Source organism: Cervus elaphus, chromosome 29 (assembly GCF_910594005.1).
Source record: "Cervus elaphus chromosome 29, mCerEla1.1, whole genome shotgun sequence".
NCBI lineage: Eukaryota > Metazoa > Chordata > Mammalia > Artiodactyla > Cervidae > Cervus > Cervus elaphus.
The window spans coordinates 60,515,158-60,533,479 of record NC_057843.1 but is presented as its reverse complement, the minus strand read 5'-3'; the positions used below and the strand labels follow the sequence as shown (position 1 = coordinate 60,533,479).

Here is an 18,322-nt window from a genome sequence, read left to right as displayed (position 1 = left end):
AATTGCCGGAAGTGCCCCCAGAGAGAAACCCTTGAGGGTGATCTCACAGGTCCCTTCTGGGTCTGGGATTCTGAAAAAATCCACCTAAACTCATGATCAAACAGTCTAAAAAGAAAATCTTACCTTGAAGTGACAGCTTAGAGCTTTGCTGCCTCGGAGATGTGGGGCTGCTGCTGCTGAGATAAGCAGCCGGCCCCGGAGAAGTCTGGAAGTTTCCTCCTGGCTCCAGCGCTCTGCGGCTCTCTGCAGTGGGAGATAATGATGATGGTTTACACATAAGGAGCAGGCTTTCCAGTTTCAAAAGCCTGCTAAACATGCTAGTTACCACTTTTGATCACTGTGCCAAACCTGGGAGGTCGCAGATGAGGAAATCACGGCTCAGAAAGGCTTAGGGACGTGTTCACAGTCACACAGCTGGCGAGGGATGGACTTGGGATCTGAGCCCAGTGGCCCCTGTCTCCCTGCCTTGGCTTCCTTGGTGGGACCCCCGCCCCACCCCACACTCTTCCCCTAAAAGAGGCAGTGCTGACTCACATGCCTTCCCAGGACAAGAGAAGCATCTCGAGACAGAAATGCAGCCCAGAAACATCAGACATGCTCCCACCTCTCCCTGCCACACACTCTCAAACTCACATTTATACACACACGTCCAGGGGAGAAACCTACCAATTTTACCATCTATTTCAAAAATCAGCTTTGAAATTAAAATTTAAAAAAGAGACCAAAAGCCAGCTTCTGGGAGCTGGTCAAAAGGTGGAAGGAACCCCCTCCTTTATAGAAGCTCTGGCCAGGTGGGGCTTGGGAAGCTGAGCCACCTACAGCAGAGGCAGCCTGAAAGGTCTGAGATTGTAGCCAAGGGCCCCACAATCACAGGGGACGCACGTGGCGCCCTCCATGCCCCCACCAGGCTCCTCACCCCCCACGCAGGGTCTGAACACGCAGATGTGTGATGACAAGTCTGCCCCTGTGCTTACCTGTCACTCTGTCTCAGAGGCGTGTGAGTGACAGGAGGAGTCTGCACTTTCCAACTCAACTATATTTGATTTATAATGTTGTGTTAATTACTGCTGACAGCAAAGTGATTCGGTCACATGTATATATACATTTTTATATATTCTTTTCCATTGTGGTTTATCACAGGATATTGAGTATAGTTCCCTGTGCTATATAGTAGGGCCTTGTTGTTCATCCATCCGATATATTAAAGCTTCTATCTGCTAACCCCGACCATCCGCTCTGTCCTTCCATCGATCCCCTCCCACCCCGTGGCAACCACCTGTCTGTCCTCTCCGTCCGTCTGTCTCTCTGTTTCATGGATGGGTTCCTTTGTGCGGTACTTTAGATTCCACATGTAAGTGATATCAGGTGTCATTTGTCTTTCTGACTCACTTCACTTGGTATGATAATCTCTAGTTGCATCCACGTTGCTGCAAATGACATTGTTTCCTTTTTTACGGCTGAGTGGTACTCACTGTATATATGCGTACCACATTCTTCTCTATCCGTTCATTACTCACTGTATATATATGTCCCACATCCTTCTCCATTCATCTGTCAGCGGACATTTGGGTAGCTCCGTGTCTTGGCTATTGTGAAGAGTGCTGCTTTGATCATAGGGGTGCACGTATCTTTTTGAATTGTACTTTTGTCCGGGTATCAGGACAGGAGAGGGATTGCTGGATCATGTGGTAATTCTGTTTTTAGTTTTCTGAGGAGCCTCCATACTGTTCTCCACAGCGGCTGCACCCACTCACATTCCCACCAACAGTGTAGGAGGGTTCCCTTTTCAAAGAGTCTGCATTCTTAACCACAGGCCTGCTAAGCTGAGGACCAGAAGTCATCCTGTTGCTTAAGATCCTTCGAGGCCTTGCTGCCCAAAGGCCAGTCCTGGACCAGCAGCATCAGGCATCCCTGGGAGCTACTGAGATTCACGCCGCCCAGACCTACTGAGCCGTCTGCACTTTAACAAGCCCCGGGGGTGGTTTGTATGCACATTATATAAGGAGTGAGGAGCAATGCTGGCCCCTCACTTACTACACTCCAGCCACACCGGCCTCCTTTTGGTTCCTAAAACGTGCCAAAGTCTCTGCCATTTCAGGTCCTGCCACCTTGCTGTTCCCTTTCCCAGGGATGCGCTCCCCCAAGGGCTTCACTTGACTGGTCTTTCCACCATTAAGGTCTCAGACTAAATATCGCCATAAATAACCTAACCACTAAACAACCTGATCTGAAGCAGGTCCTCTGGCTGGTAGCACCAGAGCCTTGTGTTGCCTTTAGGAACACTTCTCACCCCTCTACTTGTACCTGTGGCCTGCGGTTCATCACACTGCTGCACCCTCCCCGGGGTGCATGCTCCAAGAAGACAAGCATCCTTATATATATCAGGACATCCTTATGTCCTGATCTCACTAGAGTGGAAGCCCCCTGAGGACACGGCTCTCATCAGTCCTGCCTTCCCCATCCTTATGCAGCCAGGCCCTGGCATCCAGGGCAGCACGCGGTACGCAGCAGGCACGGAACCACTGGCCAAATCGATTCTGAGTGAGTGGATGCAGGACAAACACACTTGTGAGATGTGATACAAACAGCGTCATCTCTCAGTTACCCAGGCTTACATTAACTGTACTCAAATTAACCCCTGGGCTCATTCGCAGATGGAAAGCTGAGGTCAAGAAAAAGGCGAGGACTTGCCCAAGGTCACCCGGTGAGTCTAGAGCAGGATGCAGCCCTTTGACCTTTCAGGCCTCCAGGTTGCAAGCCATGCTCAGACCCTTGCTGCTCCACTTGTGCGGCCTGACAGAGCCGGATGTTTGCAGGGGCCACTGACCTACATTGTGAACAATTGCATCATGCAGAGGGACTCTCAGGCCAGCTGCTCTCCTTTCACTGCAGATGGGGGAGGCTTTCCCGGGCCGCGTCTGCCTGCCTCCTGCTGAGCAGCGGCCGGACCAAGAGTCAGGTGTGAGCGCGTGCAGCCTCCGGCCATCACAGACAGGCGTGGCCGCTCTGCTGGGCACTGCGCCCCGTCAGGCAGAAAGAGCACTTTATCAGCTTGATTTCTCGCAGCACCAGAGCACAGCCTTCCCAGGGCTCCGGGGGCTTCAGGGAGGCCCCTGTTGAAAGGTGAGCAATTAAGCCATCTCTCCCTGAGCAGCTTTAGACCCACTGTCTCCTTGGAATCTGAGGCGGGGCCGGTCAGGGGGCGCACACAGAGAGGAAAGCACAAACACTGGTTTGGGAGTCAGACAAACCTGGGTTTGAATCTCAGCTCTGACACTTAACAGCTGGAGATTTAGGGCAAGTTTCGTAACCTCCTGGTGCCCGTTTCCTCGTGTAAAACGATTAACACCTTGTGAGGTTCTTGTGCACCTTCAGCAACACGTATAGAGCTCACAGGTTCACAACTGGCACACCTGTCACTCATGACAAGGCAGCTCCTGGTGGCAGGGCGGCTATTACTGGCTGAGGCCAGCCCATTCCACTCTGAGGTCATCTCTCATGAAACTGTCCTGGTCTTACTAGAGTGGAAGCCCCCTGAGGACACGGCTCTCATCAGTCCTGCCTTCCCCATGCCCAGAAAGCTACCTGGAAGATGGCAGTGCAGTACTTAACAGTTATGCAACAAATGAATAAATGATTACTTAGGAAATTGCCCAGGTGAACAACAAGGAAGGAAGGAAAATGAAATGAGAGGAAAAAGCTAGCTGAAAGTTCCTGTAGGCCAGTCATCTGGGGAAAGGGAAACAGTCTTAGGCCAGTGGAAATAATACATCCACAACTGTACAGAGAAGTGGGCCTGAAATCCTGGCTCAGGCCCTGACATCAGCTCCCAGGGGTCAATGCCCTGTGCTCCCTGACGCTGGCCTGCATGGCCAGCCCACTAGAAGCAGGGGGAGTGCCCTCTGACCCCTCCTTCCCCAGTATCCCCCCATATCCCCCCAACTCTGCTTCACCCACTGCGGGGTAGAGGGGGAGCTCCTCCAATGTGCCTGAAGTCTGGCCTCATTTAAGGCCAGGTGAGTGCCTTCTCGAATAGCACAGGAAGCTGCTGACAGCTCACCACTTGTGGCCCCGCGGAGCCTCACCAGTAGCTCTGTCCGCCCAGCAGAGGGTGGGCCTCAGCTGCAGGGCGGAACCCCCCCACGCGGGTCTCTGGTGCCCTCTAGTGGCGCTTTGGTGCACGCCAAGGACCCCAACTAAGCACTGGGGCAGCGGCCCAGGTCCCCTGCTCTCCCGTCCCTGGTCAGGAATGTGTGTGACTGCTCAGAGCGCTCTGAACTCCAGCCCCAGGCACTGTCGGGATGGATCGTAACAGAGAAGGCACGGCTCTTATAGTTTGCTTCGAGACTCAATGCAGGGCTCATCTGACTTTGTATTCAGACTCCCTGCCCTCCAGCCCCGTGAGTACATAAACTTCATCACTCATGAAACCCCCCAGATCACTGATCTGTGACCAGTGTGCAGACATGGGGCTGTTGTGAGAGACACTGGTGACCAGCAGATACATTACTTCTGCATCAGTGCCTGCATGCTGGGAGATGGAGTAGAACCATGTCTACCAACCATGACCCTCGGACTCTAGGCAGACCCTTGTTTCTTCGCTTCCTTCACACCTCTGCAGGTAAGGCTGTGCCTGAGGTTAATGGGGTGGATGGGGGACTAAAAGACCAGATACAAGAATTTGGATTTCAGGATTCGAAGAGGGCAGAGCAGGCCAAGATGGAGGGCATGAGGAGAAGGTTACTAACAAGGCAAAGGGTAATGAGGCTGGAATGTCAGCTGCCAAAGGGGAAAGAGCTAGCTGCAGTTCCATGAAAACAACCTATGGGCTCTTTTTAAAAGACATTTATTTGGCTGGACTGGGTCTCAGTTGGCGGCAGGCAAGATCTTTGATCTTCACTGTGGCATGTGAACTCTTAGTTGTGGCAGGTGGGATCTAGTTCCCTGACCAGGGGTCGAACCCAGGTGCCCTGCATTGGGAGCATGGAGCCTTCACCACTAGGGAAGTCTCCACCTAGGGGGTCCTAACCATAAGGAACATGTGAATCACCAGTGGAAGGCAGCTACTTAGAAAACCACGGGGATCTGGAGCAAGGTACTTAGTACCACCTGAAGTGCCGAGCTCAGCTCTAGGTTTGCCGATCAAAAGTAAACTCAAGCAGTTTAGGAGAACCGGGCCAAGTCGTGGGGAGAGGCGACATATGCTTCACTTTAGATCTTGCCCTTCTGAGGAAGAGCATGCAGACACAGGAGAGAGTTTGATATCAGTGGTGGGAGGTATAGGAGAAGGTTCTGGTTCAATTAAAACAGAAAAGAAAAAAAACCTGTGCAGCCGTCTCACCAAGAGTGGGAGGAAGGGGCTCTGTCCATGGCGGTATATAAGCCAAGCAGTCTTTGTCAGCTTCCCATGAATGGACTGTTCATTACATTGAACAATGGAGTATGACAGAATCAGTCCTTTCTACCCAGAACCTAAGAGTTCATCATAAATGATCACCTTTCACTGTAGAACAACAGACACAACCATCATTAACGGGCTTGCTGTTCACGCAAGGCTGTGATGGGCCTGTGCCACTCACTGCATTCTGAGGTCTGCTTACTTGTCAGACACTGGAGAAACCAACTTGTGCCACTAGGTCACTCTGACCTTGGGGCCAAGTCCTTTCCCAGTCTCCTCAATTAAACACTGAAAGGACACCAAGAAGCCTCTGCCACTCTTGGAATCTGGGTCGGTAGCAGTGGAGAGGAAATCTCTAGACCTAGCCTCTCTGACTGTGATCCTGGGACCACCTCACCCTGGGGTGTCTCCCCACGGCCACCACTGCAGAGGCTAAGCTGAGGCTTTCTGTGGCTTGGGACAATGAAAGGGGAATCATCCTGAGAGCATGCCACTGGATGATCTAGTTACAAAATGGCCTGAGGCCACTGGCCCCATGCCTCCCAGCTCTTCCTGCATCCATGTGAGAGCATCATCTTTCCCTGGGTACCCAATGGCATGCCTTGAAGGTCAAACCTAGTGAGCAGGGCTAAGAGAAATAGGGTTTCCAGCCTCCACCTGACCAAGACCTTTCCCATCCCTGGATCCCACCAACATGCCCCTTCTTCCTTGTGACTGACCCTGGGGGTTGCCTACTTTTCACCCTCAGAAGTGGGGCTTTATTATGGGCCTTAAAAGGCAACATCCAGAACACAGTTCTTTGATGAGATACCCTCAGTGGGATCTGTGCTACAGACAAACAAATTTACAAGGAAATCTTCAGCATAGTAAATTTGTTATTGGTAGTGTATAGATGTACCAATTTTGAACTATTTTGTGTCTGTTATAGAATTGAGGAAATGGGTGACTATCTTGATGTTGCTAGAAACCAGGGATCTCACTGTGGGAGAATAAAAATGCAAATATGGAATGGGGGAGAGTAAGCAAGAAGCAGTGGTATTTGGTTTTATTTATACCTATAGATAGATGATGAAGAGATAGCTAGAGTGATGGTGGGTGGATGGATGGATAGACAGATAGAAAGACAGATAAAAGGGTGTAGAAGTAATGATAGCCCAGGAACGGTGAGCACATCAAGTACCCAGATATGTTTCTAAATACTATTCTCTGCTAAAAAGAACCAGAACTCCACAGGAAAATGGCTGATTCCAAGACTAGAGCAAGGAGAATATAAGGAGAGCCTGGAACATCTTGTGCCTAGAAGTAGGAAAGTGCGCCCAAAAAACTATGAGGACATGTTGAAAAACCACAGGAGGCAGCATGAAGGGATTTCCTACTGGCCAAATCTGGAAAATTTCAAACAAAATGAATAATAGTAATGGATTATAAGACACTGAATCTAAAAGGATCCCGTAAGTCTACACAGATATACATGAATGAGTGGCAGGAAAGGAAATATCTTATTAACAGTATATTGCCAAGTACTTAAATGGAATGATAGTTAGAAAATTACCATTTTGCAGCCACCAAAGTAATATGACTCAAAATAGGAATTATCAATGCAAGCTGCAACCACTGAGTTAATGTTTGTGGGGGAACAGGATACTCACACAGTCTCAAAGTATCTCCCACAGATTATTTATTAATTACAAGAGGGAAATAGGTACCTCTGAAGTGTAGAGATCTGGTAGACATCATCTCAACCAAATGATCACAAACATCACCAATAATGGGACAAAGTGTCATAAAGTGACCGTGATCTGAAACACTGAGGAGATGAGAACATCACTTACCCAGAATTCCTCCCAAGTATGTATAACTAGAATTTGGTCATGAAAGCCCATTCAGACAAATCCAAATGGGAGGACATTCTACAAAATAACCTGGAATCTTCAGAAATGCCAATGACATGAAAGACTGACATGGGCTGAGGTCTTTTTTTTTTTTTTTTTTTTTTGAGGCCTTTTTTATATTGAAGTTTATTTACAGTGCTGGGCCAGTCTCTGTTGTAGAGTGAAGTGACTCAGTTATATGCATACTTTTTTTATATTCCGTTATGGTTTATCCTAGGAGATTGGAATATAGTTCTCTGTGCTATACAATAGGACCTTGTTGTTTATCCATTCTAAACTTAATAGTTTGCACCTCCCAGCCCTAAACCCCCTGTCCATCCCTCTCCCCCTCACCCTCCTCCTTGGCAACCGTAAGGCTGGTCTCTGTCTGTTTTGTAGATACATTCATTTGTGCCATATTTTAAGATCCCACATGTAAGTGCTATCACTTGGTATTTGTCTCTCTCTGACTTCTTTCACCAAGAATGACATCTCTCGTTGCACCCGTGTTGCTACAGATGGCATTATTTCCTTCTTTTTTATGAGTACTGTCCCACTGTATACGTGTATCTTCGTTATCCGGTCACCCAGCACTGGACATGTCTTGGCTATTGTCAATAGTGCTGCTGTGAATATGAGTACATGTATCTTTTTTAATTATAGTTTTGTCCAGGTGCATGCTCAGGGGTGGGGTTGCTGGATCAGAGAGTAATTCTATTTTTAATTTTCTCAGGAACCACCATACCGTTCTCCATAGTGGCTGCACCAACTCACATTGCCACCAACAGTGTAGGAGGGTTCCCATTTCTCTGCACTCTCTCCAGCATTTGTTATTGGTAGACTTTTTAATGATGGTCATACTGATCAGTATAAGGTGGCACCACATTGTAGTTCTGATTTGCATTTCTCTAATAAGTGGTGTTGAGCATCTTTTCATATGCCTGTTGGCCCTCTCTATGCCTTCTTTGGAGAGATGTCTCTTAAAGTCTTCCACCCATTTTTTGATTCAGTTTGGAGGTTTTTCATTGTTGTTTTTGAGTTGTATGTGTGAGCTGTTTATATATTTTGGATATTAAGCCCTTGTTGGTAGCCTCATTTGCAGATATTTTTGTCCATTCCACAGACTGTTTGGGGGTTTTTGTTGTTGCTTCTTTGGGTTTTGGCCTGCACCACATAGCATGCAGGATCTTAACCAAGGATCAGACCTTTGCACCCTGCAGTGGGACTGGAGTCTTAACCACTGGATCTCCACAGAAGTTCCTGGCTTTTTTTTTTAAAAAATAGCTTCTTTGGCTGTGCAAGTTTTTAAGCTTAACTAGGTCCTATTTGTTTATTTTTGTTTTCATTTCTACTGCCTTGAGAGACTAAGAAAACATTGATGTGATTTATGTCAGAGAATGATTTGCCTATGCTCTCTTCAAGGAGTTTTACGGTGTCATATCTTATGTTTAAATCTTAAGCCATTTCGGTTTTTTTGTGTGCATGGTGTGAGGGTGTGTTCTAACTTGATCATTTTACATACAGCTAACCTTCCCAGCACCACTGCTGAATAGACTGTCTTTCCCTATTTTATATTTTTGCCTCCTTTGTCAAAGATTAATTGATTGTAGTTGTATGTGGGCTTATTTTTAGGCTTCCTGAGGTCTTGAGGTTGAAGGAGAAAGGGCTGGTTCCAAGGCTGACTACAGACACAATAAGTAAAGGTAACACATGGTCCTTGACTGGGTCCTTAAAGGACATTACTGGACCAATCAGCAAAATTTAAAAATAGGTAGTGTATTAGATAATATACTGTATCAATATTAGATTTCCTGAATTTGGTAGGCATCTGTGGTTATATAAGAGAATCTTTTTGTTCTTAGGAAATACATGCTATTTAGGGATGAAGAAGGGCCATGATGTCTGAAGCTTAACTCTCAAATGGCTCACTAAAAATATATGCAGAGTTTATATTTTTTCATTCTCTGGTTGTATTTTTCTCCTCTTACCACCATCTGGCTGATTCTCCCTGGAGTTTCTCGGTTCACTTTCCTCAGAGAAGGACGCCTGGGTTGAATCCTCTCTACCACCCTCTGAGGCAGAGCACTTTGCACTAGAAAGTGCACAGGTCTCTGACAAGCCTCTGGATTGGCTGCCTGAGTTCAGGGGCCCACTCCCTATAAAATCAGCCCTGGCCCACAGCGCGCCGTGTGGTACATAACGTGGCTGCTACCACCGCTTCCTCCGTGGAGGTGGTGGGCAAGAGGATCTCCTTAACAGGGCTTGGCAGGCCCCATGCTTGGTCTAGCCACTTTTTACTCTATTTCCAATGACCCAAGTTAATTCCAGAGAAACCTGAAGCCTCCTGACCTGACTCTGTGCCTCATTCTTGCTTTCACTCTTTTAACAAACGTTACGGACGGATGCCTGCTCTGGGCCAGGTCTTGTGTTATGTACTATGGACACAGGCATGACCCAGTCCCTACTCTCTTTGCTCTGATTCAAGCTGGACAGGCATTGAAAACTCAGATAATTGAGGTGTAGAGCGAATCACAACCAACAAACAGAAAGCAGTCGATGCGGGTTGAGGGCTGAGCCCCATGATGACAAGAGATGGGGTTCCGAAGGCCTCCTGGATGGTAGCCCTGGCTGTGGCTCCCGGGATGGAGTGGGCCATGAAACAGGGACCTGGCTGTCAGGAGGGTGTGCAGTGCCATCCCTGGGCTTCTGTTTTCTCTTTGCACAGCCGGACCCAGCAGGACGGGACATCTCCATCCGGCCTCTCCTGGAGCACTGTGAGAACACCCACATGACCATCTGGCTTGGCATCGTCTACGCCTACAAGGGGCTTCTCATGGTAGGTGCAGAGCTGCAGGCACAGTGGGGGAGACACGTCGCTGGCTAAGCTCCCTCTCCTCGGGGCCTCCGTCACCGTAAAAGTGAACGGAAGCCCCAGGACCAGGCACGTGCTCTTTGCCACTCTCAGTGCCCGGCACGGACCGGTTCAGTCCCACGGCAACCATACGAGAGAGGTACAAACAGCTTCCCCACTTCACTGGTGAGGACGCTGAGGCTTGGTTTGCCCCAGCTCACCGAGCTGGTGGTAGGTGGCAGAATAAGCCCCAGACCTACGGGTGTGCCTCCCGGCTGCCACCATCCTGCTCCGACAGCAGTCTGTTGACATCCAACGCACGTTCACATCCTGTGGGAGGCGAGTAGAACCATCTCCATTTGCAGACGCAGAAAGTCAGGCTCAGACAAGTTCAAGGGTTTGCTGGCGGCCACCTGGTAACCTCCAAGCCCAATACTCTTTCCACTCCACTCATCTGTTATACAAAGATCACATACCAAGCCCACCTCACACGACTTGGTGAATTTCAAGGTTGGGAAGGACTTGAAGGGGCAGTTCCACCCGACCATATCCTGGGTTGACCCTTGAATCTTCTCTCCACATCTTGTGCAAAACACACCTGCACCTAAATACCTTCAGGGTCAGGACACGGGCCACTGCACCCTCAGACCCTTCCACAGGAAAGTTAAGCCACCGTCTGCCTCTGTGGCAGAAGTACCCAGACACCCTGTCAGAGAGCAGGCGTCCCAGCACCCACCCCCAGCCCTGCTGCACATTGCCGACAGAACCCAGGCAGGGCTGTGGACTTGCCCGGTCTCTGCTTCCTCCCCTCTGGGATGCAGACGGCCATACCCGGCTGTAGGACTGAAGGAGCCAGAGTGAAGCCGGCTTTCAGCAGTGTGGTTTCCTTCCCTCTCTCAGTATCTGCTTCCTGGGCTTCTGGTTCCCATTCTGATTGGAATTAAAAATAACAATTAAACAGTCTGTGAGATAACACACCTAGAGGAGAGGAAAACAACTATGGTTGTAAAAATATACAAATTACAAAGTAATTATTAACTTATAACGGATATACCAGTTTATGAAATGCTTTCACATCCATCCTCTCATTTCATCTGGATAGAAGCCCTGTGAGATAGTGTAGGCCCTTGGGATGATGTTAACTGGCTCACGCAGCTGTTGGACGCCCAAACGTCTTCAGTGATAGAGCTAGGGGGAAAGGAACGCTTTGTAGGATGGCCTCCTGGAGGGGCTGGACCCCAGCTGAGGCCCCTGCACCAGTCAAGAGCTGTGGACAGCTCTCCCACCTACACCGCTGTTCGGCCCAGCACCCCATCTGCACCCCATCTGCACTTTCTCTGCACCTTGCCCTCCCCTCAGACAACCCTCAGAGGGGAGGCTACACCCTCGACCATCTCTCGTTTCTGTTCACTGTTCTAGTTGTTCCGTTGTTTCTTAGCTTGGGAGACCTGAAACCTCAGCATCCCATGCTCAATGAAAGCAAGTACACTGGGATGAGCATACTTCAGAGCACATCCTACTTCAGATCACATTTGACTTCTATCCTGTTCATTTCTGCTGGAAATGTATTGATCAGGAATAGAGCTGCAAGTGAGGGCTTCCCTGGTGGCTCAAATGGTAAAGAATCTGCCTGCAATGCAGGAGACCCGGGTTTGATCCCTGGATTGGGACGATCCCCTGGAGAAGGGAATGGCAGCCCACCCCAGTATTCTTGCCTGGAAAACCCCATGGACAAAGAAGGCTGGAAGGCTACAGCCCACGGGGTCACAGAGAGTCAGACACAACTCAGTGACTAACTCTTTCACTTTTCAGAACTGCAAGTGACAGAGAACTCACAATAATAGGGGTTTAGGAATAATTTCCCTCTCAGGTAAGCAGAAGGGCTAGTGTGGAGGCTCCTAGAATCTGAGCCCTTTGCATCTTGTCTCCCTCACCTTTATCATATAGCTTCCACACAATGGTCTAAGATGACTTCATGGTCTAAGATGACTGCTCAAGCTCCTGCCATCACATTCCACTCCATCTACTAAGAAGGTGGAAGAGGAACAGCCTTCTCCTCTGAAGACACTTCCCAGAGCTTATGCACACCTCCATGGCATTGTCCTGAACCCAGTCATATGCCACATCTAGCTTCAAGGACAGCTAGGAAATGGAGTCTCACTATTCTGGGTGGCTAGGTGCATTGGAGGATAATAGAAGTCCTAGACACATGAGTTCTGCCTGGTTTAACAGAAAAAAAGACTAGCCTAAATGTCTAGAGACACAGTCCACTTTTGTCACCATATTGCTCTGTGGCCTTGGGCAAGTCCCATCGGCCTTTCTGGGCCTTCCAGCTCTCTGTAAAGGGGGGGATGTGGCTGAGACTGTCTGAAACTCCTTCCCACTGTGGCCTCCTGGGAATCTGTGTGTAAACCAGTGTAACACCCCACTCTGCCTTTCCTTGGCAGGACTCAACCCAGGGCCACAAGTGGGGACAGACTGTGATACCCAGAAGACCTGGCCAGCAGCGATCCCCCAGCCTCCCCCCCTGCTGGTCCTCACTTCAGCATAGGCAGGAGTAACAGAAAAACCCTCGGCTCAGCAGCTTCTCAGAGCAGGCGTGTATGCCACCACTTGCTAACAACCACCCCCTTCTCTGTTCGCCGTTCCAGTTGTTCGGCTGCTTCTTGGCTTGGGAGACCCGAAATGTCAGCATCCCCGCGCTCAACGACAGCAAGTACATCGGGATGAGCGTCTACAACGTGGGCATCATGTGCATCATCGGGGCGGCCGTCTCCTTCCTGACCCGGGACCAGCCGAACGTGCAGTTCTGCATCGTGGCCCTAGTCATCATCTTCTGCAGCACCATCACCCTCTGCCTGGTGTTTGTGCCAAAGGTACGGGGTGGCCACCGACAACCCCCACCCTCCCCACCCTGGCGTCTGGCCTCTGGCTCTGTCACAGGGGATTGCTATGTTTCTTCCACGTTCTGAAAGTTTTATACACTTAAAAAAAAAAAAATAATGACCACAATTCACATCTCAGAAAGTATGGAAAATGCAGAAAAGCAAAACCAGATTTTTCAGAAATCTTACATAGTCCTGCTGCCCAAAAATCATCACTGGTAATATTATGGTTTGGTTTTTTTACTGTTAGTATTTCTGATTAAGTCTTTTTTTTTTTTTTTAAATGATTTAGGCAGTGACGCTTTCTCAGATATAGCTACAATTACCATACGCTTTGTGGTTTGCCTTTTTAACTTCTGCCCTTTGTACTGGCCCACATTTTATGATCATCATGGAGGGCAAGTTCCATAATTGACTCATCCACAAGTGAGTAAATAATACTCCCTTATTGGTGAGTATTACAGTTCCTTCCAGATTTTTATATTATAAATGAACTTTTTTTCCTCCATAATATATTTTCCTTATTTCTAATTATAACCTTAAGGTGGAGTCACAGAAGTAGTACTTCTGTGGGTCAAAAGTAGTCAGTGGGTCAAAAGGAGTAAGCATTTTTAATAACCACTTATATTTTTCATTCATCTGAAGGGCTGACCTCAGAGAAATTTCCCCAACATTATCCTATCCAGCAGTGGGCAGGTGTCCCCGAGGCCTTGACCCCTGCAGGAGGCTGATCTGTGTAGAGGGAAACCTGACCTTCAAGAGTGAGAGGAGGAGCAGGACACAGAAACAGTTGAGAAGCCACTGACCCGAGTTAGGGAGTATCTGCCTTAGAAAAGGGGGAGGGAGACCACTGGGGGTCCCCCAGCTCCTCAGCCTCGAGCGTAGGCAGCGTCGGCTCTGTTCCAGAAGGCCTCTGGCACACACTCCTTCCTTTAGCTGGCAACACCTTCCCAGGCTCCAGGTTAATGCCACAGCTTCTTCACCTGCACGCTGACTTCCTCTCCACCCTGTGGAAGATGCCAGATGAGTCTAAGCCCAGCTCTTATCGGGTCACTCTGCTTTTTCACCCTCTCTAGCTCTTCACTGCGCTCCTGGCTCCAGGACTGGGTCCCCACCACGGGCCTGCCTTCCAGGACCATCGATCTCCTTGTCTCTGCCAGAGAGCCCTGTCCCCACACAGCCGCCCTTCTCTATAAGCGCCTGAGCCCCAGGCCTCCGGTGCTCACACATGCCATCCCTTCTCCCCAGACTTCCTTCATCCTCACCATCCTTGCACAGACCCTCCCTGGATCTGAGCCCAGGCCCAGAGCAGCATGGCGAGCACTCTGGCCTGGGGAAGATCCCTTCTCCATCCCTGCTCCTTGCCTCTGAACCGTGAGGTCCTGGCGAACAGAGGCTGTGGCCCTGGTTCTGACAAGCACAAGCCTGCGCACTGTCTTCACAGCTGTCGCCTACAGCTGTTTTTATTTTCTGTGTGGAGTAAGGCCTAAGGTGGAATGAGGCTCAGTTGGAGTGAGGCTAAGGGGCATTGGGTGGGCTCTGCAGGATGGCTGGGATTCTCATGGAATCAGGGTCAGGAGACCAGACATCTAGGAGCAAGGAAAAAACCCAAGACTTAGCAAGAGGAAGGCCCTGCCCAAGGGCACACACCAGACAAAAGGACAGAGAAAGGCTGAGCCTGGGCTCCCGACGCCCAGGCTGCGTGGTCCCCAGGGTCCCCTGCTGCCTCTGGACAGGGCCCCTGGAAGCAGCTGGAGGGACAGGGGGGAGTGTAGACCCCAGAGTCCTGTTTTCAGCCCTCCTCTGTCCTTGCAGCTCATCACTCTGAGAACAAACCCAGACGCAGCCACTCAGAACAGACGATTCCAATTCACTCAGAATCAGAAGAAAGAAGATTCTAAAACCTCCACCTCAGTCACCAGCGTGAACCAAGCAAGCACATCCCGCCTGGAGGGCCTGCAGTCAGAAAACCATCGCCTGCGCATGAAGATCACAGAGGTACCTCCCACAGGGCGGGTCTCAGGGCCCCGTCCTCCCACCCGGGCCCTTCTGCCTCGGGCAGGGACTCCCCGGGCTGCCGCTTCCCCCCACATCCCCCAGAGCATCACCACGTCGTGATGCCGCAGCCCCATCTCCTGTCACTGTGGCTGCAGCAAGAACTGGGGGAACAGAAACTACACAGAATCTGACAGGAGTTTATTGCCCACCTGGCCCAGGCTATGCGGTCCAGTGATGCCCGACTCAAGACATTCTTTAACAGGAGTTCTTAAGAGATTTGTGAGCCCCCAGATTAGAGCAATGAGTTGGGAAAACTGAGTTTCCTACTTGGGGCCAGGGCAGGAGCTCTCACTCAGCTGGAGCCTGTGTCTTCTAGCTGGACAAAGACTTGGAGGAGGTCACCATGCAGCTGCAGGACACGCCAGAAAAGACCACCTACATTAAACAGAACCACTACCAAGAGCTCAACGACATCCTCAGCCTGGGGAACTTCACCGAGAGCACAGGTAGGAGGCGGCGGGACCCTGGGTACGAGGTGTTTTACAGCTGAGGACGCTGAGGCGCAGAGGGGCGGTGCAGGGCAGGCCTGAAGCCCCACAAGTGGGTCTGAAACCCATGACTTCTGAGCACAGTTCATTGTCTGGAGCCCCACCTGGGGACCCACCTACACACAGCACTTCTGTTCCTCAGTCCCCCAGGCTTCAGCTCCACGTGTCCACAGCACTGCCGGTATTCCCGGTGTTCTGACTAGGGGCACACTGTTCTTAGTGAGTAAGGTACTCAGACTTCTCCCAGCATTACAGTTTCAAACACACCTCATCTATGTACAGGAAAGGGATAGTCTGTAAGATGACATGATGCTCAATCCCACCAACCACTTGAAGAACAACAGTCCATTTTTTGCCTACATTTAGGCAAAATTTTTTAAAAGGGCACCAGTGTTGCTAAGAGCATACAGAAATGGACATTTTCCTGCAATGTTCTGGAAGTTGGTCTGGCGCTGTCTAAATGTCAGGTGTTAAGCTCATTCACTAGCAACTCCCCTAGCAAGAGGCTGCCACTTGGAAACAGTCGCACATGGTCAAAGGTGTAGACACACAGTGCTTATTGTAACACTACCTGCTAGGTGAGAAAAGCTGGAATTAACTTCCCTGCCTGTCATTTGGGGTGGTCTTACTATGATACAGCCCCAACAAGGCCCATGGTACAGCTGTTACGGAGTGAGGTGTATCTATTTGTGCAGGGCTTCCCAGGTGGCTCAGTGGTAAAGAATCAGCCTGCCAATGCAGAAGATATAAGTTTGATTCCTGGGTCAGGAAGATCCCCTGAAAAGGAAATGGCAACCCACTCTAGTATTCTTGCCTGGAGAATCCCATGGTCAGAGGAGCCTGGCGGCCTACAGTCCCTGGTGTTGCAGAGTCAGATATGACTCAGCAACCAAACAACAAAAATCTATTTGTGCAGATATGGAAAGATCTCTAAGAAAAGTCCAATGAAGACCAGAATTAAGATATACACAAATGTACACACATGTATGTGTATGTGTTTGTATGGGTGCATTTTTTAAACAAGATTTGGTAGAATAAACACCAGGTTGTTAACAGTATCCACCTGTGTGAAAGGGACAGTATGTGAGGAGAGTGGGTGAGAAAATTAACTTAATTTTATATAAATTCTCTATTATTGCATACTACTCATTAATACTTCTCTACTTTTTGCATCCTGTCATTAGCATATAGTCATTAATTTTATAAAATCAGTTTGTTTAAATCAGTGAAAAATCTTTAGTCTCTTTTTTATTATATAAGAAGTATTTTATTTTATAAACAATATAATTCTTATATATTGAGGGTTGATTGTTAAAAAGTTTAGACTGAGATAAGTAACAAGGAAATTGGGCACTTCAAATTAGCGGAGAAATATGAATTATTCAGTACATTTCATTGGGATAAATGGGTAGCCACCTGGAAAAGAATAAAGTTAGATCCTTACCTCACAACTTACCCAAAAATAAATTCCAGATGGATAGAAGATTTAAATATAAGAAAGTGACACCATGGATGTACCAGAAGAAACCATAGGAGAGTTTCTTTTGTGATCGCAGCAGGGGAAGGGGAATCTTTTCAGTTTGATGTAAAACAGAGAAACCACAAAAGAAGAGGCTGACCAGAACACTGGACAGTACTTCAGCCTTTGGCAAGGGAGCCATTCTAAACCGTGAAATCATCACCAACCCAACCTAGAACTGCGCACAGTGTGGTACTTCAGAGACCACAATAGGCATACTTGTAACATGAGAGCGAAAACAAGAAGGCAGAGCCTTGTTCAACCTCAGCTGGGAGAGGGACTCAGGTTTTTGATGCTGTGTGTGCTATCAAATGTCAGTGAAAGCATCATGGGTATGCAACTCTGGGGTTACCAACAGATGTCAGCAGGTTCACAAATTCGGAATCCGCGAATGGAGAGAACTGACTGTGCTCACGTGGATGCAAAATGGCATATATACTATAAGGTTGCCCCGCAGCAGAAAAAGAAGCACCCAAGCCCTTTCCAAACCAAATGAATCCGGATCTCTCAGGTCGAGGTCATGTTTTTATATTTCTTTAGTTCTCTCCAGGTGGGTCTGAAGCACAAAGAAGGTTGAAAGCATCATGTTTTGTGGCTACACAGTATTTCTTTGGAGGCCCCATTTGAACATATTAGAAAATAACAAATCCATTATTACTGCACAAATTTGGGTTAGTTGTAACTTTCTGATATGGTAAAGGATAGTGATTTAAACATCTTGTATATATCATCACAGGGATTGTTAACTATTTCTTTGGGATAGTTTCTCAAAGTGAAAATTCTGAGTAAAAGAAACATACTTTTTAAAGTGTTTGATACTTATTGACAGTACCTCCCAGAAAGATTGTGACAGTTTATACTCCCACCAGCAGTTTATGATTATTCTTCTTTTCAATCTGTGGCATTCTTGGAGTTCTTTTTTCTTTGTCATTACATTCCTAACACACCCTTGAAAAGAACCTTCATATTAGAACCTCTCATTACTAAGTTATGTTACCTACATTGGTCAACTTGATTCCCTTTTTTCTTACAGAAAGGGAGGTCCCACGGTACACCATCCACATCTCGAGCACGCCGTGTCCATCCCTGGATGGGAGCTTCTAGGCTCCCTGCCTTGGGCTCAAGAGAGCAACTCAGGGACAAGGGCTTAGAGAACTCAGGGGAGATGGGCTCTTCTGCATTCTGTCTTCTTGGGCAGTATCCTAAAAATAGATACAATGTTGATTTTTTTAAAATTAATAGAATTATTGCA

General features: G+C 48.5%; 2 protein-coding genes across 15 annotated transcripts in view; one reads left to right on the top strand and one right to left on the bottom strand.

Moving 5' to 3' along the window:
• Positions 1–18,322, bottom strand: part of LOC122685742 — a 50,752-nt gene that overhangs the window by 6,211 nt on the left and 26,219 nt on the right. For 5 of the 14 annotated variants that reach the window (XM_043890623.1, XM_043890622.1, XM_043890626.1 and 2 more), the window contains exons 3-6: positions 18,072–18,272; positions 13,812–14,012; positions 10,910–11,050; positions 124–243 (exon numbers count right to left, since the gene is read on the bottom strand). In XM_043890623.1, coding sequence (XP_043746558.1) covers positions 124–243; positions 10,910–11,050; positions 13,812–14,012; positions 18,072–18,272 — 663 coding nt within the window. Of the gene's footprint in view, positions 1–123; positions 244–10,098; positions 11,051–11,174; positions 11,309–13,811; positions 18,273–18,322 lie in introns of those variants that run through there. The other 9 variants (XR_006338538.1, XR_006338536.1, XM_043890625.1 and 6 more) reach the window with 7 other exon arrangements.
• GABBR2 (gamma-aminobutyric acid type B receptor subunit 2) overlaps positions 1–18,322 on the top strand; it is a 359,033-nt gene that overhangs the window by 335,303 nt on the left and 5,408 nt on the right. Inside the window, exons 14-17 of the mRNA XM_043890615.1 lie at positions 9,995–10,105; positions 12,772–12,996; positions 14,821–15,003; positions 15,380–15,509. Of these exons, the coding sequence (XP_043746550.1) occupies positions 9,995–10,105; positions 12,772–12,996; positions 14,821–15,003; positions 15,380–15,509 (649 nt within the window). The remainder of the gene's footprint in view (positions 1–9,994; positions 10,106–12,771; positions 12,997–14,820; positions 15,004–15,379; positions 15,510–18,322) is intronic.